The sequence below is a fragment of the Macaca nemestrina genome, chromosome 7 (genome assembly GCF_043159975.1).
Source record: "Macaca nemestrina isolate mMacNem1 chromosome 7, mMacNem.hap1, whole genome shotgun sequence".
In the NCBI taxonomy this organism is placed as follows: Eukaryota; Metazoa; Chordata; class Mammalia; order Primates; family Cercopithecidae; genus Macaca; species Macaca nemestrina.
In genome coordinates, this window is record NC_092131.1 from 129,850,986 (window position 1) to 129,872,884 (window position 21,899).

Genomic DNA, 21,899 nt, shown 5'->3' on the forward strand with positions numbered 1-21,899 from the left:
TTTTCAGTGTAGACATTTTATACTTTTAAAAATGTCATTTCAGAATATTTATTGCTATTTCCGCCCCTCCTCCCCCAGCCCCGTCCCCACTTCCCACTCCCCACTCCAAGGCAGGGTCTCAGTCTGTCGCCCAGGCTAGAGTGCAGTGGCACGACCTCAGCTCACTGCAACCTCGACCTCCGGGTCCCAAGCAATTCTCCCACATCAGCCTCTCAAGCTGCAGCTATAGGTGTCAGCCACCACACTCAGCTAATTTTTGTATTTTTTGTAGAGATGGGGTTTTACCATGTTGCCCAGGCTTGTCCTGAACTCTTGGGCTCAAGTAATCTGCCTGCCTTGGCCTCCCAAACTGTTGGCATTACTGGCATGGGCCACTGTGCCTGGCCCATTTGCATGATTTAAACAGAACAAAGAGTCTTCTGTGGATTTTCAGTTTCCCTCATTCATACAGAAAGATAACAATCACTTCATGTGGATATAGTGTTGACTATGTGCCAAGCACTCTTCTGAGCACTTTTATATACATTTTATTTTTAGTGAGTTGGCCAGCTGGTCTTGAAATACAGAGCTCAAGTCATCTGCCTGCCCGGCCTCCCAAAGTGCTGGGATTACAGGCGTATGCGACCACGCCTGGCCACCACTGTATATTTATTTGTTTCCAGTAGTTTTGTAGAACTCGTTTATTAGTTCAAATGAGCTTTTTTTTTTTAATCTGCCTACAAGATTATCATCTTGAATAGAGATACTTTTACTTCTTTTTTTGCCAGTGTATCTTTATCTATATTAAATGTTTGTGTGTGTGTTATAAAAATTGATAGCCTTATGTTTACAGAACTTACATGTTTATCATATGATTTGAAGAACATTACATTTTTAAAATATTGGTAATTCTTAAGCAATTTGTCTTTTATATTCATTGTATTTATCTGTAATGTTAATTCTCAATACATTGATACTCATTGTATTTATCTGAACGTGTCAGAAACATATTACTAAAAAATGATGCATCAAAATAAGAAATGAACTTGTGCAGTCGTAAAAAGAACAAGATCATGTCTTTTGTGGGAACATGGATGGAGCTGGAGGCTATTGTCCTTAGCAAACTAATGCAGGAACAGAAAACCAAATACTGCATATTCTCACTTATAAGTGGGAGCTAAATGATAAAAACTTGTGAACACAAAGAAGGAAAAAACAGACAGTGAGGTCTAGTTGAAGGTGGAGATTGGGAAGAGGGAGAGGAGCAGAAAAAATAACTATTGAGTACTGGACTTAATACCTGGGTGAAATAATTTGTACAACAAACCCCCATTACATGAGTTTACCTTTGTAACAAACCTTCATGTGTACCCCCCGAACCTAAAAGTAAAAATGAACTTTTACACTTCTGGGCCTTCAGTCCGGTCACCCTTGTATTTCCTGAAGTTAATGATTCAATGAAAGAAGAAATAAAAGATTTCATTATTAAATTTTCTAATTGGGTTCACTGTTAACTAAGATCTGTGACAGTTTTGAGACTTGGGTCATATAATTATTTAGATATTTCTGAAATATTTAGCAAATACTCGTTATTAAATTTCATCTGTCTTTAGAAAAATTGTTTCACGTTTCATTTTTCTTCACACTGATTTGAAATGTTCTGTTTTTTAAATTTTACTAGGTATAACCCGGAAAAATCCCAGAACACCTCTTTCTGATCTCCAGGGCATGAATGCTCTAAATGAAAAAAACCAACAGTAAGTGTGTTTGGTTTATGTTTTCAGAGACATATAGAAGAAATAACTAGCATTCTTGTTGATATTTTTGTGACTTTAAAAGTACCAAGTAATTCAGGTGTTGTTTTATTTCTTAAATCCTTTATAAGTGATGTGATAACACATTAATAGGTTAAAGTTAACAAAATTTGTTTACAGTTGCTTCTGGTAAAATGGCTTTACAATTTTGAAAAAGTTTCTTCAGAATAATTTAAAATGAGCTCATATATTTTAATTGCTGAGACCCTTCGTGCATTTTATGTCTTTTACAAAATTTAAGGGTTATTCTGCTGCTTTCTGTGGAGAAATCTTATTGGGAAGTAATAATAGAACAGTTTGATTTACATCAAACCATCTAATACCTTTTTTGGATGAGTGCGATTAACAAAGCTTACCTTTTACTATTTTCAATGATGAATTCCAGAGAACAATTTGACAGTAACAAATATAAATAATTTTGTGAGTTCATAAAGTCTCTTTGTTTTTTATGTATACTATTTGATAAAGACTGTAATTTATATGAGGAGAAGAACATTGTTTCTAGAATGCATTCTCTGTGTTTCAAACATCATCAAAAAATTGAGCTTCCTAATACTCTGGTAATAAGGATGGTCTGTCATTAAAATGAAGGTATAACTTCACTGATCATTTTTTCCAATTGAGTTACTATGTCTTTCTAATACATAATTGTCACTTGTCTGCTCAATAACTTTTTCATGACTCTTTATTGTCTATTAAAAGTCTAGGTTCAATAACTTCATGTGCAAGATCTGTCACAGCCCAAGTATCTAGCCACAAATATATTCACTTCGAATGCCACAAATTAAACTATTTGCTATCTTTATATTGTATGTCCTTTGTTTTCTTAACAGTAGTATTTGACTAATTATGATATCTACCACCATATTTTCATGTTAAATTTTACCCCAAAACAAATTAGATAGTTAACCTTGACCTGTGTGCCTTCAGTTTCATCTGTTGGCAGTATTCTCACCCTGGTCATCGGATGAGAACCCAATTTTCTTGATTATATAAAAAAGAAACCATGATATGCCTCATTTCACAAAGCAGTTAGTGGTTTTAAGTTTCCTAATTTCTAGTTCGTGTTTCTTTCTTTGTACTTTCCATTTTGGATACCTGAAGTGGTCTATGTGGGTTTCTGGTTCAGTTCCAGACCACCACAATAAAACGAATTCTCAGTAAAACAAATCACACAGATTTTTTGGTTTCCCAGTGCATATAAAAGTTACATTTACACTATACTGTAGTCTGTCAATTGTGCAATAGTATTATGTTTAAAAAATATATACCTTAATTAAAAAATACTTTGTTGCTAATAAAACTAACAATCATCTGAGCCTTCAGTGAGTCATAATCTTTTTGCTGTTAGAGGGTCTTTCCTTGATGTTGATGGCTGCTGACTGATTAAGGTGGTGGATGCTGAAAATTGGAGGGGCTATGGCAATTTCTTAAAATAACACAATGAAATTTATTACATCAATTGCCTCTTCCTTATAGGAAAAATTTCTCTGTAGCATCCAGTGCTGTTTGATAGCATTTTAACCACAGTAGAACTCCAGAATTGGAGTCAATCCTCTTAAGCCCTGCCACTGCTTTATCAACTCAACTTATATAATGCTTTGAATCCTCTGTTGCCTGTTTTTAAAAGAATTTTTTCCTCAGCAGTCCTTAACCACAGAATACGTTGTCATTTCAACAATTTTCACAGCATCTTCACCAGGAATGTATTTTTCTGCTGCATTTTTTCCTCCGTCTCTGTCCCTCCCTTCTTTCTTTCTTTCCTTCTTCCCTCGCTTCCTTCCTTCCTCTCACTCTCTTCTCTTTCTCCTTTTGTTTCCTTTTTTTTTTCCTCTAAAGCCAGAGTAGCACTCATTTTTTTAAATGAGAAAAATATAAGTGCACACACAAACCATCTTAAGTGCAATATGATTCTCCTGTTTGAGAAGACACATTATCTTAGGGATAATGATTCACTGACTTTTTTTAATGGTTTAGCACAAAATAATGAAAATACAAGCATTTCTAAAGAGTTTATTGATTACATGCCATTTATATATCTTGAATAAATGCTCTAAGCAAATGGAAGCTGAGATTTATAAATATGGACAAATGTGAAATTGTTGTAAGTAGCTATCTCCTGATATTTATTTTAAAAAAATTTTAGTTCACTCATAATAATTATACATATTATAGGGTACAGTGTGATGTTTTGATACCTGTATACATTGTATAATGATCAAATTAAGGTAATTACCATATTCATCTCAAATATTTATCATTTTTTTGTGGTGGGAACATTTCTCTTTCAAAATTTTCTTTTCTAGCTATTTTCAGGTATATAATACCTTATTGTTAACTATAATCACTCCATTGTTCAATAGAAGACCAGAATTTATTCCTCTTGTCTTACTGTAACTTCATACCCATTGACCAACCTCTCCCCTTACTATACTGCTCCACCTCGTTACCTTTTCCAGTCTCTGATAATCACTGTTCTATTCAGTACTTCTGTGAGAGCAGCTTATTTAGATTCCACATATGAGTGGGGTCATGCAGTGTTTGTGTTTCTGTGTCTGGCTTATTTCAGTTAACATAATGTACTCTTATGTTTGTCCATGTTGTCCAAATGATAGGACTTTATTCTTTTTTTAATGACTGAATAGCATTCCATTGTGTGTATATACCACATTTTCTTTATCCATTCATTTGTTGTTGGATCCTACTAGTTTACCTGGAGAGCCCTCCATTAATTATTACGTACTTTACCTGGGGAGCCATTAATTATTACGTTATAATCACTGATAATTTTATGTTTTATTCATTGCTACATCTGCAGTGTCTAGAGTCTCATAGGACTTAGTAAGTTTAATGCGTGTGTGAGTAGTGAGTGTGTGTGTGTGAATAAGACCTTTCAGGAGCAAATTAGATATTCCATAGGATGGGATGGTCTATTAGGATTACAGATTCCTACAGTAGCATTTGAAAATTCTAAAATCTAACAAAGAGAGAAGATATTATAATCCATTATATTAGTTACTAGTTGAATGATAATATATTTAAAGATGTCACCTACATGATGTGCTCATCTACATGCACATTTGTATGTGAATATGACGGAATTCATAGGAATTTGTTCTGAATGAGACAAAGGTTAGTCCCAACTGATTGGCAATCATTTGCATGAAATCATTTTTTTATTGGTTTAGCATTTTTTTTCTAAATTTTAACTTTAGTATTTAAAGTTTTATTTTATTTAAGCAATATAGTGTTAATTAGAGAGGTCTTGATTAACTAAAGCAAATTCTGTTTTTTACAGTGATACATTTGATATTGCCTGGAATGGCAGAACTGGGATTCGCCAGAGCAGACTATCAAGTAGCACCTCCTTGCTTGATAAAGATGGAATATTTGCTAATTCAACTAGCAGCAAACTCCTGGAAAGAGCCCATGGAATTCTCACGTCAGTACTGATCAGTAATGTGATTTTTTTTTTTTTTTTTCGGTCTGGTTTAAAATTTCTGGCAGGAAAAAATGAAGGAGGGAGATGGTGAAGTGTTATTTTCATGGGAAGAATTTTGACTGAAACAAGACTCAAAGGTGTTTAGGTAGCATTTACAGCCATGAATCTCATGTGTTGTAAAGCTTGTATTTTTGTTGATTTTTCTTTTTTTTTTCTTTTTTTTTCTTTTTTTTTTTTTTGAGACGGAGTCTCGCTCTGTCACCCAGGCTGGAGTGCAGTGGCCGGATCTCAGCTCACTGCAAGCTCCGCCTCCCGGGTTCACGCCATTCTCCTGCCTTAGCCTCCCGAGTAGCTGGGACTACAGGCGCCCGCCACCTCGCCCGGCTAGTTTTTTGTATTTTTTAGTAGAGACGGGGTTTCACCGTGTTAACCAGGATGGTCTCGATCTCCCGACCTCGTGATCCGCCCGTCTCGGCCTCCCAAAGTGCTGGGATTACAGGCTTGAGCCACCGCGCCCGGCCTTTTGTTGATTTTTCTGCCCCATATTACCAGGAGAATCGTGACTGAATATATTTATTATAGAGATGATAATAAAGGTCTTATTGTTTAGACAGGCCCTACCTTCAGAGAAAGAAAAAACTATTAGCTCCTTTTAGGATTCCCAATTTTTACTACAGGTCTCCTTTAATTCTAGCAGTCTTAACAAATTAGGCAAGAAAATCTATAAATGGTGAATGGTTGAGTGATACATGACACTTATCCAAGCTTTCCATTTCTCATAAACTGATTATAGAGTTGAAGACATAGCCATAACCATGCTCTACCATGCTTCATAGAGACCCCATCTCTCCAAAAAAATAAGGAAAAGAAAAAAAATTAGCTAGGTGTGGTAGTGCATGCATGTAGTTCCAGCTATTCAGGAGACTGAGGTAGGAGGGTCATTTGAGCCAAGGAAGTTGAGGCTGCAGTGAGTCTTGATCTTGCCATTGCACTTCAGCCTGGGTGACTGATTAAGATCCTGTCTCTGAGAGAAAAAAAAAAAAGGAAAAAAAAGTTATTAATTATTAACATTAACATATTTTAGACATTTCCCAAGCATATCGTTTGACCACTAGCAAGAGGTGTGACTGAATTGGATTCCATAAGCCTTGTCTGAATCACTGCTTAATAATGTTAATAGGTTCTATTTATGTAGGTCTTGCTCTAGCCCAGAGATATACGTTAACTCATTTAATCCTCACAATAACTTTTAAGTTATAGGTAGTATTGTCATCCCCATTTTACATTATTACATAATGAAAAGTTAAAGATGTTAAAATCATACCTTAACAGATGGTAGACCATAGATTGTTGTCCAGGTCTTTCTGACTTCCCAGCCCATATTCATAAGCGTTGGACTTTATTCCTTCTTTCTGTGGCCATAAAAAAAGCTAAAAATAAAATTAAAAAGACTTAAGTATGGTATTGAGGTTTGAATAAGGAAAAAAAAAATGAGTGGAATAGAAGAATTTTTAATTACCAAAAATGGAAGATTACATTTTGGTGATAAGTACGTTTTTAAAAAATTTATGAAACAAACGTCTCACTTAGTCTTGAAATGATAGAAATAAGTCTTCTGTAGGTACAAGAAGCTACTAACAACTGAAGAAAATGAACCTGTAGCTTAGAATGTACAACACAGTGTTACTAATCATCAGGTGTAAATCTGTTTATACTTATATAACAAGGCAGGTGTATTTTCCTTGTTTATTCTTCCTTCCCAAGGTGCCTGCTTGGCTGAATCAGATAGTGTTTTCATATAGAAGACCTACAGTCTTGGTAGTGGGTATATAATCTGTTGTTTGAGGAGAGACCTTGAAATCTTACTTCTCTACAGTAGCTTTTGTTTTTGTTTTTGTTTTTATGCAGTAGCTTTTTTTAATGAATGATTTATCTCTATAGGAGAAACAAAAATTTCAAACCCAAGCCTGCCCTTCCAAAGGTGAGTACTATGAAAACTCTTTTTGTATTGGTATTCTGCTACACAATTATTTTTTATTACACATACAATCTTCATACATCAAAAACAAGAAATAACCTTATTTGTATCCAAGATAGTGATTGTGCACTTAGTTGAATACATTTTAGAAATAACACTGTTATGAAATGGCTAAGCCTAATGGTTCAGGTAAATATTTATTTGTGGTATATACCATTTTCTAGTATTTTAATAGCTCCTGAATATAAATGTTGTTCAGTTATTGCCTCTTTATTTAAGGTCTTTTCATTTCTCCTTGAGCCAAGTTAAGGTCAAATTCTGAATTGTACCTGATTTTAAAATAATTTCTGTTTAGTGCTTACATAATCCAATTATTTATATTAAATGTTTGCCAGGTTTTTCTATAAAGGGACATTGTCTTTTCAGGCTTATGGTTTCTGATATAACTATAGTTGGCTCTGCTGTTGTAGCAGAAATGTGGCTATAATTTGCATTCCAATAAAACTTTATTAATGGATACTGAAAATTGAATTTTATTTAATTTTTCACATGCCATAAAATATTATTATTTTAACCCATATAAACCATTTATAAATAATGGGAAGGGTTTGGTGAGCAGTACTTGCCCCTCTGTTAATATAGCTCTGGTTTTTTATTTTTTTGCGGGGATTGTTGTTTCATTTTGCTTTGTTTGTTTTATTAATGTTTGTAACAACTTTATTTGTAATAGCAAAAAACTGGAAGCAACTCAAACTTTCATCAACAGAAAAATGGATAAATACATTGTGGTATATCCATATAATTGAATATTTAACTCACCAATAAAAATTAATAAACTATTGATGCATGTAACAACATGAATGAATCTCAAAATAATTGCGCGCAATAGTGGATACTGTATATAAATCTCAGAAAATATGAATTGCAGTGACAGAGAACAAAGAGGTGGTTTTAAACACACAGACATTTCCAGGGACTACAGCCCCCTGGATCAATGCAGATAAGTAGTTAAAAAGCACACTCCCCAGTTAATTTCTGGAAGGGGTTTGTCTGTGTACTTTTGTAGCTGTTGTTTGAGGATTGGGCTCCTCTCTAGTCTGTATCTGGTAGCCACAGGCAAACAAACAGTAGACCCCTGGGATACTGACTGAGTTCCAGCGTTTCCTGAGTTTTTTCATCTGACTTGCTCCAGCAATAAAGCTAGAGCAGATTGTCTCTATAGATTATCCCTGGAAGGAGTTTATTCATGGATTGATCACAACTGCCACAGCTCCCTCCCAAGGGATGGCCTCCTTAACCATATAGTTCTGGGAATAGTTCTGGGAATTGATGGGACACTGAATTTCTGAGTCTCTAGACCAGTGAAAACAAATAAATGGACCCACTTTCTTCCCCCAAGATGAGATAATGCAGTCTGATCTAAAATGTAGGCGTTTGCTAGAATTCCTCTCTCCAGCGTAGTGCAGAGAGAATCCTACTTTCAGCTTCACCCTGAGGATAGAAGGAACTGGAACACACTTTTAACACTTCAACCTTTTTAGCTGTGTCTAGAGGGAATGACTTCTCTCTTACATGTTTTGAGGTACTGACAGAACTTGGCACATCCTAATTTCCTGGAGGCAACAAAAAACAAAGGCAGCAGTTTGGACAAACACAAAGGTTTGAGAGTTACCTTAGAATTTCTGGCCAGACTGACTGGTTAGGTCCTTCTACATGAAACGGGACTGGGAGAAGCTATTAGGTTATCTAATGTGCAGAAAACACAGAGGGTAAAGGCAAATGAAGAAATGGGGAAGTATGTTCCAAATAGAGAAACAAGATAAATTCAAAAAGTACCAGAAGGAGAAGAAAGAAAAAGTGAGATAAAACAGTTTCAAAGATGTAAAGGCAGAAAGCTACTCAAGTCTGGGGAAATAGAACTCCAGATCTAGAAAATTCAAAGGACACCAAATACTATCAATCTAAAGAGATCCATATTAAGGTACGTTATAATCAATTTGTCAAAAGTTAAAGACAGAGTATTTTTTAAAGAGCAACAATGAAAAAGCAACATGTTAAGTACAAGGGTCCCCCACAAGACTATCATCAGATTTTTCATGAGAAACCTTGCATGCCAGAGGTAGTGGGATTCAAAATCCTCTGAGAAAAAAGACCTGCCAACCATAGTACTATGCCCAGCAATTTTGTCTTTCAAAAATGAAAAGGAGAGATAACAACTTTCTCAGACAAACAATGGCTAAGGGAATTCAGCACTGCTAGACCTGACTTACAGGAAAGCAGAACTCTATTTTCTTGAACTTCTTTCTTGAGAGTTCTCTAAACAAAGTTCTTCAAGCTAAAGGACAGTGGTACCATGAGAATATGAAAGCAGAAAACTCACTGATAAAAGTAAGTACACTATCTAATCTAAACATTCTAATTATGTAATGCCAGTGTGTAAATCAATGATATCTCTAGTGTAAAGGTTGAAATACAAAACTGTTGAAACAATGGCAGCTACAAAAGTTTGTGAAGGGACACAAATTATAAAAAGATATAAAATGTAACATCAAAGAGATAAAACATGAAGGATGAGTAAAATGTAGGATTTATGCGTGCAATGAAAGTTTAGTTTTTATAAGCATAAAATAGCCAGTTGTAAGTATATGACTGGCTTTTATGTAAGCCTCAAGGTGACCACCTTTAATGGATACACAAAAGATAAAAGGATGGAAGTCGTACCACTATAGAAAACCATCAAACCACAAGGGAAGACAGCAGTAGTGGAAGAAAGGCTCTACAAAACGATAAAATAACAAACAAAGTGGCACTAGTAAATCTTTACCTATCAATAACTGGTTTGAATGTAAATGGATTAAATTCTCCAATTAAAAGACACAGAGTGCCTGAATGCCTTAAAAGAAGAGAGACTTATCTATATGCTGCCTGCAAGAGACTCACTTTAGCTTTAACAGTGTACAGAGAATGAACATTAAGGGATGGGAAAAAATAGCCCATGCAAATAAAACCTGAAGAGACAGCAGCACTATCCTTATAACAGACAAAATAAAGTCAAAAACTGTAGATGAGATAAAGAAGGTCAATATATAATGATAAAAAGGGGTCTGGTCATCACAAGGATGTAACAATTTTAAATATATATGCACCCAACATTGTAGCATCTAAATGTATAAAGCAAACATGGAGACTTCTGAAGAGAGAGATAAACTACAATACAGTAATCCTAGGGGATTTCAGTACCCCACTTTCAACAATGAACAGACCATCTACACCAAAAATCAATAAGGAAACAGTGGATTTGAAGAAAACATTGGACCAAATGCATTTAATAGACATATACAGAACATTTCAATCAACAGCAGCAGAATACAAATTCATCTGAAGCGCACATAGGACATTCTTCAGGAGATTACAGGCGTGAGCCACCATGCCTGGTCAGTAATAAAAATTCTTTCATAAAAGAATAATCTAGGACCAGATAGTTTCACGATGCAACACTACCAAATATTTAAAGAAAAATGAGTACTAGTCTTTCTCAAACTCTTTCAAAAAATTGAACTGGAGAGAATACCTGAAACTCATTTTACAAGGCCAGCATTACCCTGATAGCAAAGCGATACGAAAATACTACAAGAAAATTAGTTCAGCTACTATGGAGAAGTTTGGAGATTTCGCAAAGAACTAAGAGTTGAACTCCCATTCAACCCAGCAGTCCCATGACTGGGTGCATGCCCAAAGGAAAATAAATTGTTCTACCAAAAAGACACATGCACCTGTACGTTCATTCACAGTAGCAAAGACTACTGTGAATAGTGCAGATATCCTCATCAAAATGCCATTACACCATATTCAATACAACATTTGAAAGGATCATTTACCATGATCAGTTGGGATTTATTCTTGGGATACAAGAATGGTTCAACATATGCAAATCAAGAAATGTGATTTACCATATTAACATAATGAATAGCAAAAACCATACTATCATCTCAACACATGCATATAAAGAATTTGACAAAATTCAGCCTTTCATGATAAAAGCTCAACAAATTAGATGTAGAAGGACTGTTCCTCAATATAATTAGTCAATATGTGACAAGCCCACAGCTGCCATTATACTCATTGGTGAAAAGTTGAAAGCTTTTCTGTTAGGATCAGGAACAAGAAAAGGATGCCCACTGTCACCGCTTCTGTTACACTTCAATTCAGTGTATTACTGGAATTGTTAGCCACAGAAATTAGATAATAAAAAGAAATAAAAAGCATACAGATTTAAAAGGAAGGAGTGATATTGTGGTTGTCAACAGCATAACGTTGTATAGAAAATCCTCAAGACCCCACTAAAAAGCTGTTAGAACTGATACATAAATTCTGGAATGAGCTTCAGTAATGTTTCAGGATACAAAGTCAACATACAAAAATCAGCAGTGTTTCTTGCTTTTTTTTCTTTTTTTTTTTTTTTTTAATAGAGACAGGATATCACTCTGCCACTCAGGCTGAAGTGCAGGGGCATGATCGTAGCTCACTGTACCTTGAACTCATGCGTTCAAGCAATCCTTCCACCTCGGCCTCCTCAGTAGCTAGGACTGCAGGTGCACACTACCACATCTGGCTATTAAATTTTTTTTTTTTTTTTTTTTGGTAGAGTCTTCTTTCTCTGTGTTGCCCAGGCTGGTCTTGAAGTCTTAGCCTCAGATGATTTTCCTGCTTTGGCCTCCTAAAGTACTAGAGTTATAGTCATGTGCCACTGCACCCAGCCTAAAAATCAGTAGCATTTTATAAACTAAAAATGAACTATCTGAAAAAGAAATTAAGGAAACCATCCCATTTACAATAGCATCAAAAAATATAAACTATTTTATAGTAAACTTAACCAAAGATGTTAAAAATTTGTATACAAAAAATCATAAAACATTGATGAAATCAATGACAATGCAAATAAACAAATGATGTCCTGTGTTAGTGGATTGGAAAAATTAATATTGTTAAAATCTCCATATTGCCCAAAGTGATTCACTGATTCAGTGCAATCCCTATCACATTCCATTTTCATTTTTCACAGAAATAAAAAAAATCCTGAAATTCGTATGAATATACAAAACACCCCAAATAGCCAAAGCAATCTTGAACAAAAAGAACAAAGCTACCTAGAACCAAAGCCAAAGCACCCTACCCAATTACCCAATTACCACCCTAGGATCCATCTACAGGAAAATGTCTTCTATGAAAGTTACCCGATAAAATTGGAAGAGGCAACTGTTTCACCAAATGGCACAGGTCAATACAGGGACCCAAGAAATATGATAAGATAACTACCAGATAAAAATATGCAAAAGAATAAAACTCACTAGTAGAAGTAAATTCAGAATCAAATTTAGAACCAGTAGAGGCAATTTCACTTTCAAACTCAGAATATATTATTAATGTAATGGTGGCATATAGTCTTTTAAATATCTAGTATGAAGATTATAACTCAAAATGGTCAGTGATGTCTATAGCTCAATTAGATGTTGAGTAACACATTATTTTAAAAAGATGTAAATTAAGGCAGCAAGTTATAAATTGTGGAGGGATGGGGATAAAAGTCTAGCGTATTTGTATGCAAAGTTATTATCTGTTTAAAATAGTCCATTATAAATATAAGATTTTAAAATGTAAGCCCCATAGTAACCTGAAAGAACAAAACGACAGCAGATACATAAATAAGAAAGAGAAAAGAATTAAAGCTTAACACTCCAGAAAACCACCAAAGCAGACAGATAAATAGTAAGAGAGGAAGAAAGGTAAAAATATATATATACACAAAACAACTAGAATACAATTAACAAAATGGCAGGAGTAAGTCCTCACCTATCAATAATGACCTTGAATATAAATGCATTAAATTCTCCAATTAAAAGATACAGACTAGTGGAATGAATAAATAAACAAGACCCAACTATATGATGCATTCAAAAAAATCACTTTACCTGTAAAGACTCATAGAATGAAAGTGAAGGAATGGGAAATGATATTATACACAAAAGAAACCAAAAGAGAGCGTGAGTAGCTGTAGTTATGTCAGATAAAATAGACTTCAAATCAAAAACTGTAAAATGAGACAAGCAGGCCATTATATAATGATAAAGGGGTCAATTCAACAAGAGGCTATAACAATTGTAAATACATATGCAACCAACACCCAAGCACCCACAAATATGAGGAGGAAATATTATTAACCCTAAAGGGAGAGAGAGATAGCAATACTGTAATTATAGGGGACATCAACACTCCACTTTCAGCAATGGATAGAACAGCCAGACAGAAAATCAGTGAAGAATGATAGTTAAACTGCACTCTAGATAAATGAACCTAACAGACATTTATAAAACATTCTGCCCAGCAGTTGTAGAATACACATTTTTTTCGGAGACTGAGTTTCGCTCTTGTCACCCAGACTGGAGTGCAGTGACATGATCTTGGCTCCCTGCAATCTCCACCTCCCAAGTTCAAGCGATTCTCCTGCCTCAGCCTCCCAAGTAGCTGGGATTACAGGCATGTGTCACTACGCCTGGCTAATTTTTTGTATTTAGTAGAAACGGGGTTTCACCATGTTGGTCAGGCTGGTCACGAATTCCTGACCTCAGGTGATCCACCCACCTTGGCCTCCCAAAGTGCTGGGATTACAGGCATGAGTCACCATGCCTGGCCAACGTTTTTTTCATTAGCACATGAAACTGTCTTCAAGATATATCATGTGTTGGGCCACAAAACAAGTCTCAGTAAGTTAAAAACTTTCAAATTGGGAGCCGGGCGCAGTGGCTCACACCTGTAATCCCAGCACTTTGGGAGGCCGAGGCGGGCAGATCACGAGGTCAGGAGATCGAGACCATCCTGGCTAACACGGTGAAACCCCGTCTCTACTAAAAATACAAAAAAATTAGCCAGACGTGGTGGCAGGCGCCTGTATTCCCAGCTACTCAGGAGGCTGAGGCAGGAGAATGGCATGACCCGGGAGGCGGAGCTTGCAGTGAGCCGTGATCACACCACTGGGATCCAGCCTGGGTGACAGAGTGAGACTCTGTCTCAAAATAATAACAATAATAATAAAAATAATAAAAGAAATTTCAAATTGGGGAGTATCTTTTGTGACCATAAGGGATTAAACTAGAAATCAGTAATAGAAGGTTTTTTAGAAACTGTATACAAATAGTTTTTGAACAACATGCTTCTGAACTACAAATGAGTCAAAGGAGATACTAAAAAGGAAATTTTGAAAAATTTAAACAAATGAGAATGCAAATGCAATGTACCAAAACCTGTGGTCTACAACAAAAGCAGTTCTAATGGGGAAGTTTATAGCAATAATTGTCTACGTCAGTAAATGAGAAAGATCTCCAGTAAACCACTAATAACATTATTCCTCAAGGAACTAGGAAAAATGAGAACAAAATAAACCTTAAGTTAATAGAAGAAAATAAATGATAAAGCTCATAGCAGAAATAAGTGAAATAGAGACTTAAAAAATATAAAACATTAATTAAGAGTTAGTGTTTTGAAACGATAAAAATTGACAAATTTCTAGCTAGACAAAATTTTAAAAGGGGAAGATTCAAATTGAGAGATGTGAAAAGGTGACATTATGACTGATATTACAGAAATATAAGGGATCATAAGAGCCTGTTACTAACAACTATAAGGCAACTATTTGGAAAACCTAGAAGAAATGGGTAAATTCCTAGTCACATACAATCTACCAAAATTGAATCATGAAGAAGTAGAAAATCTGACGAAACTGGTAACGACTATGAGTTCAAATCAGTAATAAAGTTTCCCATCAAAGAAAAGTCTAGTACCTGACAGCTTCACTGCTCAGTTCTACCAAACATTTGAAGAAGAGTGAATCTCAGTCCTTTTAAAATTATTTCAGAAAAATGGAGAGGAGAGAATTCTTCCCAACTTATTTTCAAGCACTTGATAAGAAAACCAGACAAGAACACAACAAAAAGGGAAATTATAGGACAATGTCTCTCATTGAACATGGATGCATAAATCCTCATGGAATTAAGAAACCAAATTCAAAAGCACATTAAAAAGATAATTTATCATGACTAAATGGGATTCATCCCAGGGATGCAAGAATGGTTTAACGTATGCAAATCAATTAATGTGATACATTACATTAACAGAATTAAGGGAAAAATTATACAGTTATTTCAATAGAAACAGATAAAGCATCTGACAATTCAACACTCATTCATGATAAAAACTCTCATGATATAGACAGAACGAATGTACCTCAACACAGTAAAGACCACACAACAGACTCACAGAGAACATAGTAAACAAGGAAAAATGGAAAGCTTTTCTTCTGTGATCCAGAATAAGACAAGGATTCCCACTTTCACCACTTTCTCTATTCAACATAATACTGGAAGTCCTAGCCAGAGCAAGTAAGCAAGAGAAAGAAATAAAGGGCATACAAATTGGAAAGGAGGAAGACACTAACTTAATTATCTAATGTTAAGTACATTAGTAATTATCAATTATATAGTGCTTGATATTTATACATATTTGTTCCCCAGGAATTAAAAACTGGCTACTTAATGAATGCTAATTAGAATTAAAATGTCATATTGTTTTTAAATAAAAAGTTTCTTTTAACCATAACAAGAACAAAAAGACAAACTCATAGCAGTATATAGTAGAGTTATGGTTCCCAAAGCTTTGGGGTGTAGAAGTGGGATGGGAAAGCAACAACACTGGTCAAAGGATAATGTTTCAGGTAGACAGGTTCTAGTGATCTTTTGCGTTGCAGGTTGAATATGGTTCATAATAATGTATTATATATTTCAAAGTTGCTGTACAAGTAAATTTCAGGTGATCTCACCACAAAGAAATAAGTATGTGAGATATTTTATTTAGCCTGATTTAATCACTACTCAATGTATGCATGTATCATAGTATCACATTGTGCCCCATAAATATATAAAATTATTATTTGTCATTTTAAAAAAGATGAAAAACCAAAAATATACAGTGACCTAAAGTAGATTAAAGATTGCCAGATGCCAGGTGCGGTGGTTGACGTCCGTAATCCCAGCACTTTGGGAGGCCAAGGTGGGCGGATTTGCCTGAGCTCAGGAGTTCAAGACCAGCCTGGGCAACACGGTGAAACCCCGTCTCTACTAAAAATACAGAAAATTACCTGGGCATGGTGGCGAGTGCCTGTAGTCCCAACTACTCAGGAGGCTGAGTTGCTTGAACCCGGGAAACAGAGGTTGCAGTGACCAAGTTTGCGCCACTGCACTACAGCCTGGGCGACAGAGTGAGACTCCACTCTCAAAAAACAAAAAGATTTCCAGGAAGCAGCATGCAGTGTTTAGGGAAAAGAGAGGAGTTGCAAAGTGGGAGAAGGAACAAAGAAAGCATTAGGGGCTATAGATATGTTCATTATCTTGATTGTGGTGATGGCTCCATAGCTATATAAATATGTCATAATTTGTATACATTAAATACGTGCAGCTTATTTTGTTTCAGTAAAGCTATTGGAAAAAAGATCATTGAGGGAAAGGAATTTAGACTCATACTAACTTTTTGACCTTTTTACTTACTGAATATAAATGTTTTAAACTTCTTACTACTTTTAATTCATTTTAACTTTTTATTTAAAATATCTTCTGTTTACACAGTCTATGCTAGATAAGATATATCCCTATCCTGAGGAATTTTTTGAGTATGTGGTAGGAGACCAAATATCCTCAACTCACTAATTTCATCCCAGACTAAGTTCTCTATTTAAGAAGTAGGGATGAGTTAGGTAGGGATGGAGTGTGGATGGGTGGAAGTAGTGGGTGGAAGGGATGACATCTAGGTTGGGTTTTGCAGGATAAGTGAAAGCAATCTGAGATCCTTGTTATTACAGGGAGCCTTTCCATCAAGCCTGTTGACAGGAGCCACAGTCAGCACTTAGTTTGTACAACTTTGTCTCTGAGATGACACACAGCTGTTCACTTTTGGATAACAAGGTAGCCTAGTTTGAATCAGACAAGCATCCACTTGAAATGCAGAAGCTGTTTTCATGAGCTCAAGTTCATCCTTCCACAAGATGATAGCTCTGTTTTGGTAGTACTTTCCCATTTTTCTTGTTAGAATTTATTCCCTCATAACTTGAAACTGTCACTTGTATTAGATCTACTTTTCTAACATCACCTATTTTTTTAATTACATTCTTTTAGTGACAGCTGCATAGCCCAGTTGTACATTTGTACTTTGATATCTTCCTTGTCTCAAAATTCATGCTCAAAGTAATTTTACTGTGTCGCTCCCCTAGTACATTTTTATAGTCACTTAGGCTCCAATCTTGAATTTATTACTTGTTTGAGACAAAGTCTCACTCTGTCACCTAGGCTGGAGTGGCACGATCTTGACTGACTGCCACCTCTGCCTCTTGGGTTCAAGCAGTTCTTGTGCCCCAGCCGCCCAAGTAGCTGGGATTACAGGCATGCACCACCATGCCCGGCTATTTTTTTTTTTTTTTTTTTTTTAACTAGAAACAGAGTTTTGCCATATTGACCTCACTGGTCTCCAACTCCTGGCCTCAAGTGATCTGCTTGCCTCGGCCTTCCAAAGTGCTGGGATTACAGGTGCGAGCCACTGTGCCCAGCCTTGAAGTTAATTTTATTACCCATTTTAGTCCTTTTTAATAACATGAGAAATACCTTAGTTTGTTTGGGCTGCTATGATAAAATGTTTTAGATTGGTTAATTTATAAACGAAAGAAATATATTACAGCGCAAGAGGCAGGGAAGTTCAAAATCAAGTTTTCAGAGTTGATGTCTAGTGATGGTCCATTCCTCGTGGAATGATACCTTCTATGTGTTTTAACATGGCAGCTCTTTTGGGCCTCTTCTATCAAGGTACTAATACCACTACCCAGCTACTTCCCAAGGGCCCCTCTCCTTTGCCTCCTAGTACTATCACACCAGGATTAGGTTTCAATATATGAATTTTGGGAGACTCAAGCATTTAGACTATAATCAAGCAATATCTTATTAATCTTGTTGTCTACAGCACCTTGCACAGCAAGTGTAGATAATTGTTGAAAAAAATAATAAACTGGTTAACTAAGCTTAATAAACTCAACCATAATGATGGAATTAAGAAAGGAAAGAAGTAGACAAGGAACTGAAGCCCTAAGAAAGGAAATAACTCTGTATCCCTTTACCTCTAGATTTATGGTCATATTTTATCTTTTTTCATAAACCTTATGCGCGATCGAATTATTTTTTAATGTCCCAATAGCCTGAACTTGAATGCAATGTATCCCTAGCACTTACAACAGAGCCTGACCTTTAGTAATGACTCTGAACATTTGTTGATTGACCAGGTTATTGTTAGGTATATAGGAAGAAGTCTTATCTCCACTTGATAGGGAAAGCATTGCTCAAAGTTCGTTAGTTGCTAGCTTTTTTTTTTTTTTTTTGAGATGGATTTTCATTCTGTCGCCCTGGCTGGAGTGCAGTAGTGCGATCTCAGCTCCCTTCAACCTCTGCCTCCCAGGTTCAAGCGATTCTCCTGTCTCAGCCTCCCAAGTAGCTGGGATTACAGGCGCCTGTCACCATGCCTGGCTAATTTTTGTATTTTTAGTAGAGATGATGTTTCGCCATGTTGGCCAGGCTGGTCCCAAACTCCTGACCTCAGGTGATCCACTGTCCTCGGCCTCCTCACGCCTGGGATTACAGGCGTGAGCCACCACACCTGGCCAGTTACTAGGTATTTAATTTATTCAAACTAATATTTATTGAATCCTACTCTGAACCAGACACTGTTTTAGAAATTGAGGGTACAGGGATGAACGGTGCAGTCAGAATTCTCTGGGAGGTTATCTTTTATTTATTTTTTATTTTTTGAGACAGTGTCTCGCTCTGTCACCCAGGCTGGAGTGCAGTGGCGCAATCCCGGTTCACTGCAGCCTCTGGCCCTGAGCTCAAGCAATCCTCCCATATCTCCACCTCCCGAATAGCTAGGACCGCAGGCACTCGCCACCACCTGGCTAATTTTTGTACTTTAAGTAGGGAAGAGACCTTGCCATGTTGCCCAGGCTGGTCTGCAACTCCTGAGCTCAGGTGATCTGCCTGCCTTGACTGTGCTGGGATTACAGGCCTGAACCACAGTGCCTGGCACTCCAGGAGGTTATTTTTTAGAGAAGAAGAAGACAATATACAAATTAACAAATAAATGAAAAAATAATTTAGATGATATTATATGCAGTGTTGAAAATTAAGTGACATGTAATTGACATAGAAGTGGGCTATTTTTTTCAGTATTTAAGCAAGAACTTTCTGAGAAAGTTACATTTAAAGTACAAATTCAGTGCCAGGTAGAACCAAGTCTTGTGAAGGCCTGGCAATAGAGTATTCCAAGCAAATGAAAAAAATTGGAATGACTCTGAGGCAGAAATGAATGTCATGTTTGGTTTTACAAACTTTTACAATGTACCTGACAGCAAAGATTTTTTAGTAGTTATTTTATTTTACATAGTCCCTCTGGTGTTTTTTTCATAGTGAAAAACAATTTAAACTCAAACTTTATTTCCAAGGTCTTTTTCTCAATAATATCTTAAAAGTGGAAGTGGGGGAATTATTTTAGGCTTCAATGCTAATTTGTTTTTACATAAGGGTAACCTATGAATTCTTCTAATTGATTCTTGACTAGTATGAAAAATTATTTTTCATGAGTATACATACAGTGAAGTTGTGATAATTCAAAAGTGCTAATAAAAGTAAAACAAAACTGTCTAATATTTAGCACAAATACCCTTTTTACATGTATGTTGTTTTACATGGCTTTTTTTTTTTTTTGATCAATAGTGTTTGCAAATATTTTCCCATGTCAGGAAATATAGATTTACAGTAACTTTATGAGCTGCTGAGTATTCAGTTGTGTAAATGAAGCATACTTTATATAAATAATTCTATATAATTGTGTATCTCTATAATTTTTCACTATTTTTGAAGTATATTATTATAAAAAACAGATCTTTTTTGATAACTCCTTAGAATAAATATCTAGATTTGAAATTTCTCATCAGGAAAGTTATAATAATTTACATTCCTAAGAACAGTGGATATATAGTGTATGTTTCCCCACCACCTCATGAATACTGACTCTTGTCAGTCTTTCTTGTATTTGCCAAACTGATGCAGAAAACCTTTTTTAAAAGAAATGACATTTTCCTTCAATACAGGTGAGATTGAATGGATTGTGATTTTGTTACTTGCCATTTGTACTTTGAGAATTGCCTCATCAGATCATCTGCCCTTTTTTTTTTATTGTGATATCTATTTAAGAATTTTTACAAGCTTTTTTTACATACAGATAATAAACCTTTTCATTTGTAGGAAATAACATTTCCTTAATTCAGGTTGTTTACATGTGTGTTGTACTTCTTTCAGTTTGCATGGTTTTGTTTTTTTAATGTTTGTATTGTCGAAATAAATACCTTTAGACTTGAAAATTTGTCATGTTTTTAACACAATCTTGTGTTTCTCATACATTGACTTGATACTACTTTTTAAATAACATATAGTTTACATCTGTATAGATACATTCTTTCCATTTACAAACTCACTACGATAAATATTGTGTGGTTTAACTATCTTTACTTTGTATACTTTAGTTGCTTCATGTCTAACTCCTATTTTCCTAATTTATAGTATAGTACATCATGATGAGGCTTAATAGGGACTATGCTTTGTTTTTTTGTTTTGTTTTGTTTTTTTGTTTTTTTGACGGAGTCTCTCATTGTCGCTCTGGCTGGTGTGCAGTAGTGTGATCTTGGTTCGCTGCCACCTCTGCCTCCCGGGTTCAAGCAGTTCTCCTACCTCAGCCTCCCGAGTAACTGGGACACACGCCACCATGCCTGCCTAATTTTTCTATTTTTAGTAGAGATGGGGTTTCACTATGTTAGGCTGGTCTCGAACTCCTGACCTCATGATCTGCCCACCTCAGTCTCCCAAAGTGCTGGGTTTGCAGGCATGAGCCACCGTGCCCAGCCTATGCTTTGTTTTTGTGTATGTCCCTGGCACACCGACTGTCGCCCTGGTATTTAGTTGTTGTCTCTGTGAGTCAGGATTCAGTTTGAGATAACAATAATTACAGTAGATATATTTAAGTAGAAAGGGAATTAAGTAGACACTTACAAAATCATTAGAAGTCACAGGTTAAAATAACATTTGCAGGAATGTCGCTAGATGTAATTAGAAAGCTAGGAAATCAGGAAGCTGTCAGTGCAGCTGCTACTTGCAGGTATATACTGCCTGTGGTGTAATTTAGCCATCTGGCAGAAACAACTACAACTATTTGCTCCAGAGCTAAGCTGCATTTAGTATAGTTGTGATGACAACACAAATGTTCTGCACTCTGCCTCTGAGCATTCACAAAACTAGTGTCTGGAGGCTGGAACTACAGAAAAAAGGTACATAAAGTATGTGCATTTTTGCTAGCAGAAGCAGAACTAGTAGCCAGAGCCTCTTGCTCAGTTACACCTTCCCAGTTTCACATGTGGGCCTTTTACTGGTAAACTTAAACGATATCCAGAACTCTATGCAAGAGAGTTTGTGAAGTGTACTTTTCTTTTTAGAGAATAGAATGAATGTTGGATATCAGTCTTTCATACTCATCACAGTCATTTAAGATGGGAAAT

The 21,899-nt window shown here is 35.8% G+C and overlaps 1 protein-coding gene across 11 annotated transcripts in view; it reads left to right on the forward strand.

Annotated features, from left to right (window-relative positions):
* LOC105487515 (myosin IXA) overlaps positions 1-21,899 on the forward strand; it is a 299,768-nt gene that overhangs the window by 177,849 nt on the left and 100,020 nt on the right. For all 11 annotated transcript variants that reach the window (XM_071101117.1, XM_071101116.1, XM_071101115.1 and 8 more), the window contains 3 exons: positions 1,661-1,736; positions 5,092-5,235; positions 7,177-7,216. In XM_071101117.1, coding sequence (XP_070957218.1) covers positions 1,661-1,736; positions 5,092-5,235; positions 7,177-7,216 — 260 coding nt within the window. The remainder of the gene's footprint in view (positions 1-1,660; positions 1,737-5,091; positions 5,236-7,176; positions 7,217-21,899) is intronic.